Genomic DNA, 20,108 nt, shown 5'->3' on the forward strand with positions numbered 1-20,108 from the left:
CTGATAGTTCAATCACTTTGGAACAAATCAACATTTGTAAAAGCAGGGTTTGTGAGCACTGGCTGTAGTGGGGGTGAAGAGGTATGTAGCGTATGTAGAAAGTGAGTGTGGGTCAGGCATTTGCTCTTCCCAGACCCAAAATGAACCTTTTTATCTTTTTATTATTTTTTTTAATTAAAAATATTTTTAATGCATGTTTTGATTCAGTAAGTCCAGGAGTGGAGGAGCAAGGGATTCTGCATTTCTTTGTTTGCTTTTTTTAAATTATTATTATTTTTTTAAATTTACATCCAAGTTAGTTAACATGTAATGCAACAATGATTTCAGGAGCAGATTCCTTAATGCCCCTTACCCATTTAGCCCATCCCCCCTCCCCCCACCCCTCCAGCAACCCAATGTTTGTTCACTATATTTAAATTTTTCTTATATTTTGTCCCCCTCCCTGCCAAAATGAGCTTTTTAAAAATGAAGCTACCCTTGGGCACCTGAGTGACTCAGTCAGTTAAGCATCTGACTTCGGTTCAGGTCATGATCTCGCAGTTCACAAGTTCGAACCCCACATCAGGCTCTGTGCTGACAGCTCAGAGCCTGGAGCCTACTTTGGATTCTGTGTCTCCTTCTCTCTCTGCCACTCCCCTGCTCTCTTATAAAAATAAGAGAGTACATGGTGACATGATTCTAATAGCTCCCAGCTCCAACTCAGAACAATTAAGTGACATATGAATTGAACTATAGTTCAGATCTTTATATTAGTTTTATATTTCCCTCACATCTGAGCATCTACATCAGCATATTATTTCTGATATGTTTTTCCTCTATAATTATAGGAAAAGCATTTTCTAAAAGAAGAGAAGAATAAATTAAGCCAGGAATTGAGTACTGTTGCAACAGAAAAAAACAAGATGGCTGGAGAATTGGAAGTCCTGAGATCACAGGAGCGCCGTTTGAAAGAAAAAGTTGCTAATATGGAAGTTGCTCTTGATAAGGTAGTTACTAAGTGTGTAAAGTAATCATCAACTAAATAGCTATTAACTGAGGAGACATGTTCTGAAAAAAAGCTCCATGCTGATAGGAACCAAATCTCTACTAGATCCCAGTCACCTAGCGCAAGGAAAAACCATAGCCTATAGAGTAGAGAAGGCTCTTCTAAGCTTTAAAGCACAGTTACACTGTGTACTTTTTACAAAATTCTTTTTGAGGCTAACTCGGTCACAGGAGCAGTAAGATACAAGATGCAAGATACACCTGGGGTCCTCACTGGACTGAATAAATAAATATGTCTTCAATCTAACTTACTGCCACAAAATGACTTGAACGCTAGGTAGAATACAGTCTGTTAATAATATCAGTAAAATGCTAACATAATGCTAATGTCTGGCATTCATTGGAGTCCAGAAAATGCTGGTAGAAAACACAACTCAGGGGGCACCTAGGTGGCCCAGTTGGTTAAGCATCAGCTCAGGGCATGATCTCATGGTTTGTGAGTTCAAGTCCTGCAATGGGTGAGCTCAAGCCCCATTCGGGTGAGCACGAGCCCCACTTCGGGTAAAAAAAAAAAAACATTAGCCCTGCTTCTCTCTCTCTCTCTCTCTCTCTCTCTCTCTCTCTCAAAAAAAAAAAAAAAACAAAAAAAAAACAAAGAAAAAACCACAAAGAATGAGAAGGGTTAGTGACATTGTATTTGTTATTGCAACGTATCATAAAGGCATAAATCTTACTTGTGAGAACTCTGGAAGGCAAAAATATACCCAAACTAGTCTTGATTATTAAGAAATCCAGAGCCTTTATGGTTAGGTAAAATGACCTGTGAACCCGCCTATGCCAGCTTTGATCTTAAAACATGATATGTTGATTTAATGAATTTCAGTTGTGGTCATTTTTTTACATTACTAAAGCGATTTGTTTATTCCATCCTTAGTTCATTCATACTAAATGCTACATAGATGCCAGGGATACAGAGGATAAAGGCATGGCCTCCAGTTCTAAGTTTAATGAACAAAACCGATAAAAAGATAAATGCAAGTTAGTGTCGGGGGTTCCCTTGAAGAGATGGAAGCTCTGTATTTATAAGTTAACAAAACAAAATTGTGTAGAGAATGGAAGACAAACCACATGTGGTTGTTTGATTGTAGGCATCTTTGCAGTTTGCAGAATGTCAAGATATCATACAGCGTCAGGAACAAGAATCTGTGCGCCTAAAACTTCAACACACTTTGGATGTAAAAGTAAGGCCTTCTTTCCATCAGAAATAGTTCAAGTGAAATTAATGCCATTCTTTGATATACTTTTATATTTACTTCATGTACCTTGGACACAGTCAAGTGTACTTCAACACTATCTGATACTAGCAGTTCTAAAATCTGCATAAACATCATTATATCTATACCTGTCCTCTTCCTATAGTAACAAATTGAAACACAGTGCTCTCCGTTAAGTTTATAAGAGAGGCAGACACCTTCTTCAGGTATGCCATGGGGATACCTGAAGGAAGAATTTTCCACACAGAAGGGGGTCAAGCAAGTGCAGAGGTCCAAAGTGTGAGTGTGCTCAGCTTGTTTGGAGAATAGCAAAAATGATTTAATCTGCATCACCAAAACATGTGTCCTTTAAAAACAGTGCATTTTCCACTGAAATTTATGTCTGCTTTCCAAGTATGTCTTAAAGTTGCAGACATACGTTAAAGTGTCCGTAATGGATACTTTTGGGGGCTGGAGCACGCGATAGTTGTAGAGGACCTTTCTCAATAGTATGCCCCAACTAGCATAGAGTCTTTGGCAAAAGTTAGAAACCAGCTAAGTAGCGTACCATCCGAGGTGTTTTCACATCTCAAATGCCTCTTTCAAAATCAGCAGTGTGAAGGCATCTTCTTAGCATATGCTTAGTCCTCAAAGAGTGACTCAGAATCATCTTGCTTTATAGATGTTCAACATGTAAAATTGAAATTATGTTTGTGAAATACGTTTTGATTTCACAATTGTAGGTGTAGGTGGACAATTATTTTGCTCACATCTATATTGTTTTCTAGGAACTTCAGGGCCCTGGATACACTTCAAATACTTCTGTGAAGCCACGCCTTCTACAGCCATCCTCAGCCACCCGTTCCCATTCTAATGTACCGTCATCCCAGTCCACAGCCAGCTTCCTGTCTCATGTAAGCACCTAGTCTCATAATCCATGATGCAAATGACCTAATATGTAAGTAATTTTAAATGGAGAAAATTTCATTTAAAAATATATCTATAGTTATGACATTTTCAATTACTGGATTGTAGATTTATACATACCAGATGAATGAAAACATTTACTTCACTATTTGGTGTTTCCCCTGGGGAAAACATGAATTATTCAGTAGGATTAATGTTAACAATAATTGAGTTTTTTTAAGTTTTCATTTTAATTCCAGTTAGTTAACATACAGTGTTATATTAGTTTCAGGTGCACACTATAGTGATTCAACAATTCCATACATCACTCAGTGCTCATCATGACAAGTGCACTCCTTACGCCCCCTCACCTATAAAACCCATCCCTCACCCCCTTCCCTCTGGTAATCATCAGTTTGTTCTCCATTGTTAACAGTCTGTTTCCTGATTTGCTTCTTTCTTTCTTTTTTTTTCCTTTCATTTGTTTATCTTGTTTCTTAAATGCCACATATGAGTGAAATCATATGATATCTGTCTTTCTCTGATGGACTTATTTCACTTAGCATTATACTTTTTAGCTCTATCTATATCATTGCAAATGGCAAGATTTCATTCTTTTTTATGGCTGAAGTAATATTCCATTGTATAACATACCACATCTTTTTTTTTTTTTATCAGTTCATCATTTGATGGACATTTGGGCTGCTTCTATATCTTGGCTATTGTAATAATGCTGTTCTAAACATAGGGATTTCTGTCTCCCCTTGTATTAGTGTTTTTGTATTCTTTGGGTAAATACCAAGTAGTACGATTACTGGATTATACAGTAGTTCTGTTTTTAACTTTTTGAGGAACCTCCATACTGTTTTCCAGAGTGGCTGCACCAGTTTGCATTCCCACCAAACAGACTGGTCATCTGTATATCTTTGGAGAAATGTCTGTTAATGTCTTCTGCCCATTTTTTCATTAGATTATTCATTTGTGGGGTGTTGAGTTTGATAAATTCTTTATAGATTTTGAATACTAACCCTCTATCAGATATGTCATTTGCAAATATCTTCTCCCATTCTGCAGGTTGCCTTTTAGTTTTGTTGATTGTTTCCTTCACTGTACAGAAGTTTTTATTTCAATGAAGTCTCAATAGTTTATTTTTGCTTTTGTTTTCTTTGCCTCAGGAGACATATCTAGAAAAAAGTTGCTTCAGCCGATGACAAAGCAGTTATTGCCTATGTTCTCTTCGAGGATTTTTATGGTTTCAGGACTTACGGTTTTAGTTTATTTTTGTGTATGGTGTAAGAAAGTAAAAAAAAACTTTGCATGTTGCTTTCCAGTTTTCTCAATATCATTGTTTGAACAGACTGTCTTTTTTCCAATTGTATATTCTTTCCTACTTTGTCAAAGATTTAATTGACCATATGGTTGAGGGTTTATTTCTGGGTTTTCTGTTCTCTTCTATTGCTCTCTGTGCTATTTTTTGTGCCAGTTTCCTACTGTTTTGATTGCAACAGCTTTGTAATATAACTTAAACTTCAGAATTATGATGCTTCCAGCTTTGCTTTGCTTTTTCGAGATTGCTTTGGCTATTCAGGGTCTTTTGTGGTTCCATACGAAGTTTAGAATTGTTCTAGTTCTGTGAAAAATGCTATTGGTATTCTGATAGGAATTGCATTAAATGTGTATATTGCTTTGAGTAGTACAGAAATTTTAACAATATTTGTTCCTCTAGTCAGTGAGCATGGGATGTTCTCCCTTTTCTTTGTGTTGTTGTAAATTTCTGTCATCAGGTTGGTTTGTTTTGTTTTGTTTTGTTTTGTTTTTTTATAGTTTTCAGAGTACAGATCTATCACCTCTTTGGTTAGGTTTATTCCTAGGCATCTTATTATTTTTGAGATTGTTTTCTTAATTTCTCTTTCTGCTGCTTCATTATTAGTGTTTATAAATGCTGTATTGGTTTTGTATCCTGTGAGTTTACTGAAAGTTCTCACAGTCTTTTGGTGGAGTCTTTGGGGTTTTCTATATATAGTATCATGTCATCTGCAAATAGTGAAAGTTGTACTTAGGAGTGCCCGGGTGGCTCAGTCAACTGAGCATCTGACTCTTGATTTTGGCTCAGGTCATAGTCTCATGATATGTGAGTTTGAACCCCACGTTGGGCTCTGTGCTGGCAGCGTGCAGCCTTCTTGGGATTTTCTCTCTCCCTCTCTCTCTCTGCCCCTCCTCTGCTTGTGTGTCGTCTCTCGCTCTCTCTCTCTCTCTCTCTAAAAAATAAATAATATAAACTTAAAAAAAAAAAAGGAAATTGTACTTCTTTCTTACCAGTTTGGATGCCTTTTATTTCTTTTTGTTGTCTAATTGCTGCAGCTAGGATTTCCAGTACAGTATTGAATAAAAGTGGTAAGAGTGGACATTCCTGTCTTGTTCCTGACCTTAGACGAAAAGCTCTCAGTTTTTCGCCATTGAGGATGATGGTAGCTGGGGGTCTTTCATATATGACCTTTATTATGGTGAGGTATGTTCCCTCTAAACCTACTTTTTGAAGGTTTTTATCTTGAATGGATGTTATATTTTGTCAAATGCTTTTTCTACATTTTTCAAAATGATCATATGGAGAATATGTTTTGTCTTATTGATATGATGTATCACATTTATTGATTTGTGAATGTCAAACCATGCTTGCAACCCAAGAATAAATCCCACTTGATTTTGGTGAATAATTTTTTTTTAATGTTTTATTGGACTTGGTTTGGTAGTTGAGGATTTTTGCATCTATGTTTACCAGGAATATTAGCCTGTAGTTCTCTATTTCAGTGATGTCTTTATCTGGTTTTGGTATGAGAGAATTAATGGCCTCATAGAATGAGTTGGGGTTTTCCTTCCTTTTCTATTTTTTGAAATAGTTTGAGAATAGGTATTAACTCTTCCTTAAATGTTTGGTAAAATTCTCCTGTGAAGCCATCTGATCCTGGATGTTTGTTTGTCAGGAGTTTTTTGATTACTGATTCAGCTTCTTTGTTTGTTGTTAGTTTGTTCAAATTTTCTATTTCTTCCTGTTATAGTTCTGGTAGATTATATGCTTCTAGGAATTTATCTATTTCTTTAGGTTGTCAAACTTGTTGGCATATGGTTTTCATAATATTCTCTTACAATTGTATTTCTGTGGCGTTGACTGTTATTTCCCCTCTCTCATTTGTGATTTTATTTGAGGACTTTCTCCTTTTTTCTTGATAAGTATGGCTAAAGGTTTTGGCGTGTTTTTTTTTTTTAAGTTTATTTATTTATTTGGCGGGGGGCAGGCAGAGAGAGGGAGAATCCCAAGCAGGCTCCACACTGTCAGCATACAGCCCAGTGCTGGGCTTGATCCCACAAATTCTGAGATCACTTGAGCCAAAAACCAAGAGTCGATCACTTAACTGAGCCACCCAGGTGCCCCTAAGTCTGGCTTGATCTGTTCTATTTTTTTTTTTATTTCTGTATCATTTATTTCTGTTCCAATCTTTATTATTTCCTTCCTTCCTTCTGCTGGCTTTAGGTTTTTTTTGTTCTTTTTCTAGCTCCTTGAGGTGTGTGGTTAGGTTGTTTATTTGAAATTTTTCTTGCTTCTTGAGGTAGACTTATATTGCCATAAACTTCCCTCTTATGACCACTTTTGCTGCATCCCAAAGGTTTTGACCAATGTGTTTTCATTTTCATTTGTTTCCATGTACTTTTTAATTTCATCTTTTATTTCCTGGTTGACCCATTCATTCCTTAGTAGCATGTTCTTTAACCTCCTTGTATTTGTCATCTTTACAGATTTTTCTTGTGGCTGACTTCTAGTTTCATAACATTGTGGTCAGAAAAGATGCACAGTATGACTTCAATCTTCCTCAATTTGTTGAGGCATATTTTAAGGTCTAACATTCTCTTCTGGAGAATGTTCCACGTGTATTTGAAAACAGAATGTGTAATCTGCTGTTTTAGGATGTAATGTACTGAATATGTCTGTTAAATCCATCTGTGCAAGTGCGTCATTCAAAGCCATTGTTTTCTTGTTGATTTTATAAGGATTTTTTTTGTTTGTGTTTTTTTTTTGTTGTTGTTGATGATTTTCTGTTTAGATGACTTGTCTGTTGATGTACATGGTGTGTTAAAGTCATCTTCTCTTGTTGCATTATTATCTCTTCTTTTATGTTTGTTATTAACTGTTTTATGTATTAAGGTGTTTCTATGGAGGGTACATAAATATTTACAATTGTTATATCTTCTTGTTAGATTGTCCCTTTTATTATTATATAGTGTCCTTTGTCTCTTGTTACAGTCTTTGTTCTAAAGTCTGTTTTGTCTGATAATATGTATTGCTACTCCAGCTTTCTTTTGACATCCATCTGCATGATAGGTATTTCTCCATACCCTTTCAATCTGTAGGTTTCTTTAGATCTAATATGTGTCTCTTGTAGGCAGCATATAGATGGGTCTTGTTTTATTTTTTTAATCCATTCTGTCACCCTATGTTTTTCTTTAATTTTTTTTTTAACATTTATTTATTGTTGAGAGACAGAGACAGACAGAGCATGAGCAGGGGAGGGGCAGAGTGAGAGGGAGACACAGAATCCGAAGCAGGCTCCAGGCTCTGAGCTGTCAGCACATAGCCTGACACGGGGCTTGAACCCACGAACCGTGAGATCATGACCTGAGCCAAAGTTGGATGCTCAACCTACTAAACCACCCAGGCACCCCTGTCACCCTATGTTTTTTATTGGAATGTTTACCCAATTTACATTGAAAATAATTATTGATGGATATGTATTCATTGTCATTTTGTTGTTTTTTTTTGTGGTTGTTTCTGAAGATTTGCTTTGATCCTTTGTCTTTTTCTCTTTCATGTTTTGCCAGTTTTCTTTAATGACACACTTGGATTTTTTTCTCTTTATTCTTTGAGTATTTATTAGTGGTTTTAGATATATGTGTATAACCTCTTCTGCATTTTGCAATCTATATTAAGTTGATGGTCATGTAAGTTTGAACCCATTCTTACTCCTCCCCACATTTTAAGTATATATTGTTATATTTTACATCCTTTTATTTTGTGCATTACATGAATTTTTTTACAGAAATATTCATTTTGGGGGTGCCTGGGTGGCTCAGTAGGTTAATAAGTGTCTGACTTCAGCTCAGATCATAATCCCGGTTTGTGAGTTTGAACCCTGCAATCAGCTCTCTGCTCTCAGACTGTCCCCCTCCTTTCCTCCTCCCCCACTCACTCACTCTGTCTCTCTCCAAAAAATTAAACATTAAACAACAAAAAAAAAATACTCATTTTTACTTCTTTTATGTTTCCTACCTTTATGCTGTTACTTTGGTCTCTCCTTTCCACTCAGAGAGTCCCCTTTAATATTTCTTGTAGGGCTGGTTTAGTGGTCCTGGACTCCTGTAGTTTGTTTGTCTGGGAAACTCTTTATCTCTGCTTTTATTCTGAATTATAGCCTTGCTTGACAGTATTCTTGGCTGCAGATTTTTCCCATTCAGCACTTTGAATATATCATGCCACTCCTTTCTGGTTTGAAAAGTTTCTGTTGAAAGAATCTCCTGCTAGCCTTATGGGTTTTCCCTTGTAAGTTACTGTCTTCTTTTCTTGTTGCTTTAAATTTTTTTTCTTTATAACTGTGTTTTGCCAGTTTAATTACAGTATGTCTTGGTGTGGATCTGCTTTTGTTAATTTTGATGGGAGTTCCCTGTGCCTCCTGGATCTGGATATCTGTTTCCTTCCCCAGATTAGGTAAGTTTTCAGCTATTATTTCTTCAAATAAATTTTCTGCCCCCTTTCCTCTTTCTTCTTCTTGTAGGACTTCTATACTATCAATATTACTATGTATGATGGAGTCACTGAGTTCCCTAAGTCTGTTCTTGTTTTGCATAATTCTTTTCTCTCTGTCTTCTAGGTCACTTATTCTTTTCTCTCCTTCTTCCATCCTACTGTTCATTCCATCAAGCATGTTTCTCATTTTGTTTATTACACCCTTTATCTCTGGTACGCTATTCCTTATGTCTGCATTAAGGATCTCACTCATGTTTTCCATTCTTTTCTCAAGTACAGTGAGTATTCTTATGATCATTGCTTTAAATACTGATAGAGTATATCAGTATATCAGCATAAGGTATGTTACTTATATCTGTTTCACTTAGATCTCTGGATATCGCCTTGTCTTGTTCTTCTATTTGGAATAAATTTCTCTGTCTTCTCGTTTTTGTCTAAGTCTCTGTGCCAGTTCTTGTGTGTTAGGAAAGTCAACTATATCTCTTGTTCTTGAAGGTAATGGCCTTAATAAGAGGTTCTCTAGTGCCCTGTCATGTGGTGTCCCCATTTCCCCAGGGCCTGGTGCTCGTGGGAGTGTCTCTAATGTGTGCTGTGTGTGCCCCGATGTTTAGTCCTGGCCATTTTATCCTTTGGGCCAGTTGTCTGCCCAGGCTCTCTTTGCCTGTTGTGGGCAGTGTTTGGTCCCTGGCCTGAATGTAGCATGTTTTAGCTAGGTGTGCTCTGGTCTGTTTGTGAAATGAGAACTGTCACCACCAGTGCTGGAACCAAGTCTTGGCAAATATCTCAAGTTGGAAGATGCGTGAGCAGGGATTTGGGTTGTTCTTCTAGGGGAGGGGGCCCACCACACTGGGACTGAGACAAGCATGACAGGCAGGGTGGTGACACCAGAGTGTGGACGGGGGAGGCTTGATGTAAGCAAGTGAGATAGCAAGTGTCAGTGCTGCACTGGTTCCTACTGGTAGCCCTGTATGCTGAGGGAAGGGGAAGGAAAATGGTGCCAGCCAGTTCCTTTGTTCCTGGAGGGGTCTCTCTGTGAATGCTGTCTTTTCCTACTGTGTGCCCCTGGTGCTCTTCAGATCACTGTTTCCATGCTGGGTGTCCATGGGTTGTTTGCCTGCCGTCTCTCCAAGAGCAGTTCAGTGCCCTCTGGGCTCTATCTCAGCCAAGCCCACTGACCTTCAAGCCTAATCATCAGGCTTTAAGCCCTGATGATTGCCAGAAGTCACAAAATTCAGCCCTTCTTGCTTTCCAAGCCAATTGCTATGGGGATTCATTTTCCCTGTGTGCTCCCCTTTGTGTTAGTCTGTCTCTTGCCCTTCTCCAAGAGAATGGCTCCCTCCCCATCCATTTCTCTCCTAAACCACATCTCCACATTTCCTACCTTCTTCAATGTGGTTTCTTCTCTACCTTTATCGTAGAGTTTGTTCTGCCTGTCTTCAAATCAATTTCCAGGTTATTTAGGATGATTTGATAGTTACCTAGTTGTGTTCATGGGATGAGGCAAGCATAGGGTCCTCCTGCTTTGCTGCCATCTTCCAACCCACCAATAATAATTGTCAAAATAAATTATTTAGTAGTCTTATGTTCAGTGCTTTCCATCACAAGCATTTCCACATTACAAAGCAAATGCTGAGATAGCTAAAATAAGCACCGCTTCAATTGCCAAAGGCAAATTAATGGTATATTGATATCCCACCAAGATGAAAATGATTTGCTTATATAGTTTCTTCAGGAACTATATGTAAATGTACTTATAATGATAAAATTTTATTAACTGTAAGATATTTTTATCCCCTTCATTTAAAATGTTCAAGACTTTAGGGGCTCCTGGGTGGCTCAGTTGGTTGGGCGTCTGACTTCATTCGGCTCAGGGCATGATCTCACAGTCTGTGAGTTTGAGCCCCGCGTCGGGCTCTGTGCTGACAGCTCAGGGCCTGGAGCCTGCTTCAGATTCTGTGTCTCCCTCTCTCTCTGCCCCTCCCCTGCTCGTGCTCTGTCTCTGTCTCTCAAAAAATAAATAAAAACATTTTTTTAATTAAAGAAAAATAAAATGTTCAAGACCTTAGAAAAGTTTTGGTTTTAACCTTTTTTTTTTTCTTTAAAGCTAAGGAAAAAACTTGTACAGTGTAAAATTCAGACTTTGTTCTGAAAATATACATTTATTGAACCACTAATCCCCTGTAACCAGTATTCAGCTCCAACTCTAGAGAAGTGAAACTTATTCCATAAATCGCACATGAAAATCAATTTCATTAGTTAACAGTCCTGTCTAATGAATAGCAACAGGATGACCAGTGACCGGCCAGTTATTCCACCTGTGCACTTAAATGAAAGGCATGCACTGCGAAATGGCTAAAAGTGGAAAAGGACCCCTCTCAGACACTTCAGATGTGTGCACTGAAAAGCAAGCTGTTACACAACAAATAAGAGAACATTCTATCAAATAACAGAATGATAATCTTCATATTAGAAGGTAAACATGCTTCTCTCTGGAGACTGGGACTTGGAGGTGGTCAGAGGAAGAGCAAGGGACTACTGTTTTTTGTTTTAAGTGTTATAAAATTACCTTTAAAGTTTATTTATACATTTTGAGAGAGAGAGACAGGGAGGGAATGTCAGGGAGGTACAGAGAGAGAGAGGAAGAGAATCCCAAGCAAGCTCCATGCTGTCAGCACAAAGCACGATAAAGGGCTTGAACTCACGAATCTTAAGATCACGACCTGCGCTGAAACCAAGAGTCAGGCACTTAACTGACTAAGCCACCCAGGCGCCCCTAAAATAAGCTTTAAAATTATGTACATGTTAACATTGATACAAAGTAAATCCCCCTCCCAAAATAACCCCACAAACCAAACAACAAATAAACAACAACAAAGAACATTTGACCAGGAGTCATTGGTGGGTCTCCCTACTTGTGTGACCTTGAAAAGCCAAATATATTGTGCCTTGCTCTTTTCATGTCTAAAGATGAGTGTGGACTAGACGACCTCTAGGGTCATCTAGAAACATCAGCTCTGAGATTGCATGACTTTTCATTACCCAAAAGCCAGCCTGAGAGATTTTGTCTAGTTGTGCAATAAACAGACTACTTGATTATAAAGAATCTCATCCATCACTGAAAAAGTACCAGTCATATCTATTAAGTCAAAATTTTAAGTAACAATTCTAACAGCAAAAAAATGAACTGTATTTCCTAAATAGACTGTCAAACATGCCGTATGCAATTTCTCCTCTTAAAAATGTTTATTATTTCTCCTCTTAAAAATGTTTGTTATAGAGGCACCTAGGTGGCTCAGTCAGTTGAACATTCAACTCTCAATTTTTATCTCAGGACATGCGTGGGTCCCAGGGTTGTGTGATTGAGCCCTGCACCCAGCTCCATGCTGGGCATGGAGCCTGCTTATATTTGTTTATTTATTCATTTATTCATACATTCATTCTCTCTCTCTCTCTCTCTCTCTCTCTCTCTCTCTCTCTCTCTCTCCCCCACACACACCAAAAAGAAAAATGTTTGTTATATAATTTTACACAATAGAAGTAACATTCTTTGTTGTATTCACTGATGCATCCCAAAGTACCTAGAACAGTGTCTAGCATATAGTAGATAATAAATATTTGTCTAATGAGTGAATGAATTGAATTCATTGTAGAACATTGTATTCAGGTTTCCATTGTTTCTACTGATAAGTCAGTTTTAAGTCTTCTTGTTGCCCTTTTGGAGTTAATTTTGTCTCTGACCACTTTTAAGATTTTCTCTTTGTATCGGTTTATAGCAATTTGACTGTGATGTGCTAGGTGTGTTCTTCTTTGTATTTGTCTTTCTTGAGGTTCACTGATCTTAGTAGACGTATGGATTGATATGTTTCATTGATTTAGGAAGTTTTTACTCCTTACCTTCTCAATTATTTTTTCTACCCCATTTTCTTGTTTCCTTCTGGTACTTGTACTATTAAAAACTTTTTTTTTTTTAATGGTATATGATACATACTCCATTATCTGAATCCCCTCTGGGCCTGTGACCATTGTTTCTCTTGGTTTTCAGTCATGTTGTTGTCCAGTCCTGCTTTTTTTCCTAATAGTTTAACTTTTTTAGAGTAATTTTAGATTCACAACAAAATTGAGAGAAAGGTATAGAGATTTCCCCATATATGCACAGCCTCCCACATTATCAACATCACTCACTGGAGTGGTACATTTGCTACCAAGGATCTACAGTGACACATTATCATTACTCAAAGTACATAGTTTACATTGGGGTTCACTCTGGTGTTGTATATTCTATAAGTTTGGACAGATGTACAATGACATAATACCCATTATTATTACACAGAGTATTCTTACTGCCTTCAAAACCTCCTGTGCTCCTTCTTATTCATCCCTCCCATTCGCTTCCGCCCTGGCAACCAGTGAACTTTTTATTGTCTCCATAGTTTTGCCTTTTCCAGAAGGTCATATAGATGGAATCATACAGTATGAAGCTTTTTAAGATTGGCTTCTTGGAGCACCCGGGTGGCTCAGTCGGTTGAGTGTCTGGCTTCAGCTCGGGTCATGATCTCACAGTCCATGAGTTCGAGCCCCGCGTCAGGCTCTGTGCTGACAGCTCAGAGCCTGGAGCCTGCTTCAGATTCTGTGTCTCCCTCTCTCTATGCCCCTCCCCTGCTCACCCTCTGTCTCTGTCTCTCTCTCTTTCTCTCTCTCTCTCTCAAAAATAAAAAAAACATCAAAAAAATTTTTTAAAAGATAGGCTTCTTTCTTTTAGTAAAATGCATTGAGGGCGCCTGGGTGGCCCAGTCGGTTAAGCGTCTGACTTCAGCCAGGTCACGATCTCGCGGTCCGTGAGTTCGAGCCCCGCATCAGGCTCTGGGCTGATGGCTCAGAGCCTGGAGCCTGTTTCCGATTCTGTGTCTCCTTCTCTCTCTGCCCCTCCCCCGTTCATGCTCTGTCTCTCTCTGTCCCAAAAATAAATAAACGTTGAAAAAAAAAATTAAAAAAAAAATGCATTGAAGTTTCCTCCATGTCTTTTCATGGCTTGGTAGCTTATTTCTTCTTAATGCTGAGTAATATTCCACTGTCTAGATGTACCACAGTTTGTTTATTCATTTGCCTACTGAATGGCATCTTCGTTACTTCCAAGTTTTTGTAGTTGTGAACAAAACTTCTATAAACATTCATCTGCAAGCTTTTGTGTGGACCTAAGTTTTCAGCTCCTTTGAGTAAGTATCCAGGAGTATGATTACTAGATCATATGGTAGTAATATGTTTCGTTTTGTAAGAAACTGCCAAACTATATTCCACAGTGGTTGTACCATTTTGCACTCCCACCAGCAATGAATGAGAGTTCCTGTTGTTCCATATCCTTGGCAGTGTTTGCTGTTGTCTATGTTTTGGATTTTGGACATTCTAATAAGAGTATAATAGTATCTCATTTTATTTATTTATTTTTTAATTTTTTTAATGTTTATTTATTTTTGAGAGAGACAGACACAGAGCACAAACAGGAGAGGGGCAGAGACAGAGGGAGACACAGAATCTGAAGCAAGTTCCGGGCTCCGAGCTGTCAACACAGAGCCTGACACAGGGCTTAAACTCATGAACTGTGAGATCATGACCTGAGCCAAAGTCAGATGCTCAACCGACTGAGCCACCCAGGCACCCCTAATAGTATCTCATTTTAATTTGGGTTTCCCTGATGCCATATGTCCTGGAACATCTTTTTATATGCTTATTTGACATCTATGTATCTTCTTTAGTTGAGGTGTCTGTTAAGGTCTTTAGCCCATTTTTTGTTTGCTTCCTTTCTAAAGTTCTGGACATTGTGAAAAATTAGATCATTTTGGTTTCTAGATGACATTTTTTTTTCCTTCATAGAGGATTTACGTCAGCTTCTGGCTGGTAGCTAAAGTAAGGGCACTAACAATCCCATATCACCTTAATTCATTCAAGGATTGAGATGATTCAGATTAAGGCTCTTATCCTGAAGCCTGATGTTTACCAGTTTATCTTCTAACCTCTTTGATAAAGTTCTAGTTTTTTATCCCTCTAGCTTCTTGATTCTGCCAAAAGCTTATCTCATCTTCCCAACCTCTCAACTGGTTCTTTTAGAATTCGCAAATGCTTCTAGAGAAAATGGCATTTTGTTCCGGACTTTGGCCCCATAATTCTTAACTGTGTTGGTAGCTCTCTAATGTTGTCAGGTAGGCTTAAAAATTTTGTGTGTATACTTTTCTAGTGAATTTCTAAACAGAAGGGTTGTTCTACCATTACTGGAAAAAGAACTCCTCTACTGTTAGTCTTTTCTCATACAATTTTAGATGTTCTTTATAAACTTATGCTGTAGAATATAAAAAATTATCTCTTTAAACCACACATATATGCGCACATATACATCTTCCTTTTCCCTGCATAATCCTCCCTATATAATCATATCATATCATACGTTTTGGTTAAGTCACATTGAGTGTTTAGATTATCATGACAATGTAAATATTGTTCTCTAGCTGAACTGTGCAGTGAACTGTGATTATATTTCCTTTATGCCCTTAGACTTAATAATTGTCTTGTTTTACTTTGGTTAGTTTTCTAAATATCTATAACCAATTATCCCTCAAACGTTCTCTGAAAAACAACTGTAAAATTCCTTTTAGTATGAGCAAAGTAGTAAGATTATTTTATTAGTTTCTTTACTTGTTCATATATTCATGTGTTAGGCATCATGCCTTTAGAGCCCTCCAACATTCCTGTTCTGATCGGGAGTGGTTGCCTTCTAGGCTTGCCACGCAGTTGGCTTCTTGGATTTTCCTTCTCTCAAAACCCAGGGAATTCCCTTCACCTTTTTTTCTGTTTTTTAATTTTAATTCCCTTTCTTGGTTTCTTTCTTTCTTTTGGTGGAGCCTATGATGCAGCGGCTAACTATGGAAGGGTGTATTTTAAAATTTTGCATTTCTGAAAATACTGGGTTTTTTTCACTTACATATGATTGATACTTAAAATTTTATTGCTGTTGTCCATTTTGGCTCCAGGGCCTTTGTTTGTGACTAGTTTTTGTTCGTTTTCTTAGTTTGTAGGGTCTTTTCTTTATCCTGCATACTGATTTCAAGACGTTCCCTGCTGAGGGTCTTTTTCTTTTCATTGTGCTGCGTCCTTATCAGACTCTTGAGTTCTTTTATTCTCAGAAATTTTCTAGTGTCATTTATTTGACCATTCTCCCCCTCATTTTCTCAGTTCTCTCTTTTTAGAATTCCTGTTAGTCACCTATTAGACCGCTTGGACCACTCCAGTCATCTTTAATTCTGACTTCCATGCTCACCTCATCTTTTATTCCCACCTTTCAGGAAATTTCCTCAACTGAATTGTTTTTCTGATATCATTTTTTTTTTTTTTTTTAAATTTCCAGGAGCCGTTTTCTCTTCACATAGTTTTGTGTTCTTTTGTGATGTAATCTTTTTCCCATTTTTTTTAAGTTTATTGATTTATTTTGAGAGACAGAGCGAGTGCGGGAGGGGCAGAAAGAAAGGGACAGAGAGTCACAGGCAGGCTCTGCACTCTAGCACAGGGCTCGAACCCACAAACTGTGAGCTCATGACTTGAGCTGAAACCAAGAGTTAGACACTCAGCCAACTGAACCACCCAGGCGCCCCTCTCATTTCTGTTTAAAGATATTCATTTAGGTTTTTCAGTAACTGCTCCTGTCATCTGAATTATTGATATTTTTTCAAATTCATTTTTTTTTTTGGTTTGTTTTGATGTCTGTCATTAATGTTAAAGACTTTCCTTCAATGTTTAGTGGTCATTGGCTCTTCATTCATATTTAAGATTGAGGCCCTAAAAAGCTGATTAAAAGCTCTTTGTAAGGTTGACAGGATTTGTCAACTGGTAGGTAGTTAGGTATTGCTTTTTTATTGAGGGACCCAAAAATTATCTGTACATCTTTTCTCTTGGTCCTGTCAGTTCTCCAAAAGAGGTATTCTCTTACTACTGCCTTGTTAGGTGCCAATCACCTGCCAAAATTCTGAAAGGTGAGTGGGGTGGGGAATCTGCAGTATCTATCTATCTATACAATCTCACTTCATGCTCATATTTTCAACTTGCAGCCTTACTCCTGCTATGCCACGTATCTATCCTTTTGGAGCCAAACGTCCTCTAGCTCTACCTCATGCAGAAATCAAGCTTCTAAATTCCTTTAGGGCAAAAGAATGAGTAATTACCTGATTGTGGGGGGAGACCATCTGGGATTCTAACAGCTTCTCCCATAGACTTTTAGCCAATCCTCCCATTTTGCTGCCCTTTCTCTTCCCTGGCCTTTAGAAATACATGAGCTTCCAGTTCCTGAGCCTTTCTGGAATACTCCCATGCAGAGCAGCTTGCTTCTTGTTGGCTACTTCTGTGAGGCTACTTTAAGTTTTAGCTTTCTTTGTTCTGTGTAATCAGTTACAAATTATACATTTGCTTTCCATCTCCTAAAATTTCATTATTATTACTCATATCTAATGTTATCTGTTTTTTCATTTTTATTTTATTAATTTTTTTAGTGTCATTTCAGTTGGGCTGTAATTAAAGTAGACCTAAATGTATCATGTTTAGAAGTGGAATATGACTGCATTGTTCTATATCGCCTCTTCATTTATCTTGTTTCATTTTAGTTTTCCTGTTCAGTTATGCTAATGATAGCTGATATTTATTGAACACCAGGCACTATTCAAAGTACTTTCCTAGATTATCTGACTTAGTCCTCACAACTGCCCACATAAGGTGAGTGCTGTTATTATACATACTTTACAGATGAAGAAACCAAGGCTGGGAAAAGCTAAATGACTTACACAGGGTTCACATACCAAAAACACAGTTTTGCCAACACTTAACCAAGACAGCTTGAGTCTAGACCAATGTTCTTAGCCATTATTCTGTACTGCTTCTCTACACTACACTGCTGAATGCTGTTTATTTTAAAAAAACCACACACACACATTTAAATAATTAATGACATAATTAGATTCTCTGTATGAACTAATACTGTATTTCATAAATGTATACACACACACACATATACATACATACAAATACACATACTTGTAATTGGTATCTTGACGTGGAAAAATTTTAATGTTTCAGATAAAGGCTATTTTGCATTTAAAAAGAAAATATTTTCAAGACAGTATAGTTTTTTTTATTGATGTGTCAGAATCTATGCACATGCACTGTATGTAATGTATACTAGCTGTGCCTCATCTCTGCCACCAAAGTACCCACGATGTGGGCAGTATTTTTAGTAACACTTTATGTTTGTCTTGTTTCCTACTCACCCACTCTCGAAATACAGTATAAATAATGCTTTTATATTCTATATAGGATATTTATATCCCACTTTTATTATAGTCTTCTAATAGAAATAATTGTAAGAGATAGACTTGGTCAGACATTCTCAAAATAGAATAGTCTAATTCAAACTCAATGAGATCAAGTTCTTATATTTAGCACTTCCATTTATCTTCTATCTTTGGAGAACGGAGATAGGAGCAGTTGAGAAGCACATAGTCTCCTTAGACATTACTTATCTTACATCATAACTCATACATTTGTCTGTAATGGACTCAAGGCCATTAGAGAGAACCATATTTGAAGAAGATGGGGGTGCATTAGAGATATAATTTAGGAGTCATTTTGGCAACAAATCTAATATAAGATGATTTCAGAGTCAAAATGTACTAGGAAACTAATCTAATCACAAGATAAACCTTAAGTTGAACTGAAAAGTATAAATTTATATTCTTCCTTTGAAACCAAAAGCTTGTGGAAGTTTTAACCTAAAAATGTATATCCTCTAGAAGTAGTCTTAATGTGTATCCTAAGGGTCAAAAGATTGGGTGGGGGAGAGCACAGTTCTTTAATGGGCTCTCGTAACTTCAGGAGGATCTATGTTTAGTTATTTCTTTACCAGCGAGACGAGTCAGATAAAAAGAATGTTTTAGAATTTTTCACTTCCCAGCTACTTTCTAATTGTACAAAGTATTTTGTTCACATTACATATCAAAATATTTCCATATGAATTAAAAGTAATGTATTAAAAATTAATGTATCGCAAGATGTACAAACATTAAAAGATTGGCAATTTTGACTAAATAAAACTAATATTGTCTATGACTAATAAAAATCACAAAGCCACCATAAACAAAATTAAAGGGAAATCAGGAACTAAAAAATATTTTAAGTAGATAAAAGACCAGTAGCTATCATTTAGAGAGTTTTTACATACCCGGAGGAAGATAGCACATACTCTAAAAAGAAAAGTGTACTGAATAGACAAATTTTGTGGGTAGAAAATTCATAAATAAGAAATGCATATATCCAATAAACATGACAAAAATGTTCAAATTCATACATAAATAACAACTACATATTACAGCAAAAACAGGGATGCCAGGGTGGCTCAGTTGGTTAAGCATCTGCCTTCGGCTCAGGTCATGATCTCATGAACCCCATGTTGGGCTCTGTGCTGACAGCTTGGAGCCCTGAGCCTGCTTCGGATTCTGTGTCTCCTCTCTGTCTGCCCCTCCCCTGTGCCCACTCACATGTTCTCACTCGCTGTCTCTCTCTCTCTCTCTCTCAAAAATAAACAATAAAAAATTTAATCTTAAAGCAAAAACAAACTACCAGTTTTGTATATAAAATGATAAAGTGGTAGTAGGAAGGGTATAGCATAACAGCCACTCTTATATCATATCCTACTGATAAGTGTATAAACTGACATGACTCTTTGTTGTTGTTTTTGCCTCCGAAGCCTACAATTTCTTTTTTTTTTAATAGACCTGATATTTCTAAAGTAGTTTTAGCTTTACAGAAAAACTGAGCAGAAGCTATGGAAGGCTTCCCTAGAGTCCCTTTTCCCCCACCCTACAGTTAACGTCTTTCATGACTGTGGTACATTTATCACAAAGGATGAGCCAATATTGATACATTATTAACTGAAGTCTGTAGTTTACATTGGAGTTTACCCCTTGTGTTGTACATTCTATGGGTTTTGAAAATGTATAATCACATGTATCTACCATTGCAATATCATAAAAGAATAGGTTCACCACCCTAAAAGTGCCCTGCTTTTCACCTATTTATTACTCCCTTCCTTCCTTCCTCTGAACCCTTGGCAACCAGTGGTCTTTTGACTCTGTCCATAGTTT

The 20,108-nt window shown here is 37.3% G+C and overlaps 1 protein-coding gene across 1 annotated transcript in view; it reads left to right on the forward strand.

The window, feature by feature from the left end:
* The window catches only part of CCDC158 (coiled-coil domain containing 158), a 108,497-nt gene that overhangs the window by 55,088 nt on the left and 33,301 nt on the right, over positions 1-20,108 (forward strand). The window contains 3 exon segments of the mRNA XM_030313644.1: positions 828-986; positions 2,133-2,225; positions 3,026-3,151. Of these exon segments, the coding sequence (XP_030169504.1) occupies positions 828-986; positions 2,133-2,225; positions 3,026-3,151 (378 nt within the window).

The sequence above is a fragment of the Lynx canadensis genome, chromosome B1, assembly GCF_007474595.2.
Source record: "Lynx canadensis isolate LIC74 chromosome B1, mLynCan4.pri.v2, whole genome shotgun sequence".
NCBI lineage: Eukaryota > Metazoa > Chordata > Mammalia > Carnivora > Felidae > Lynx > Lynx canadensis.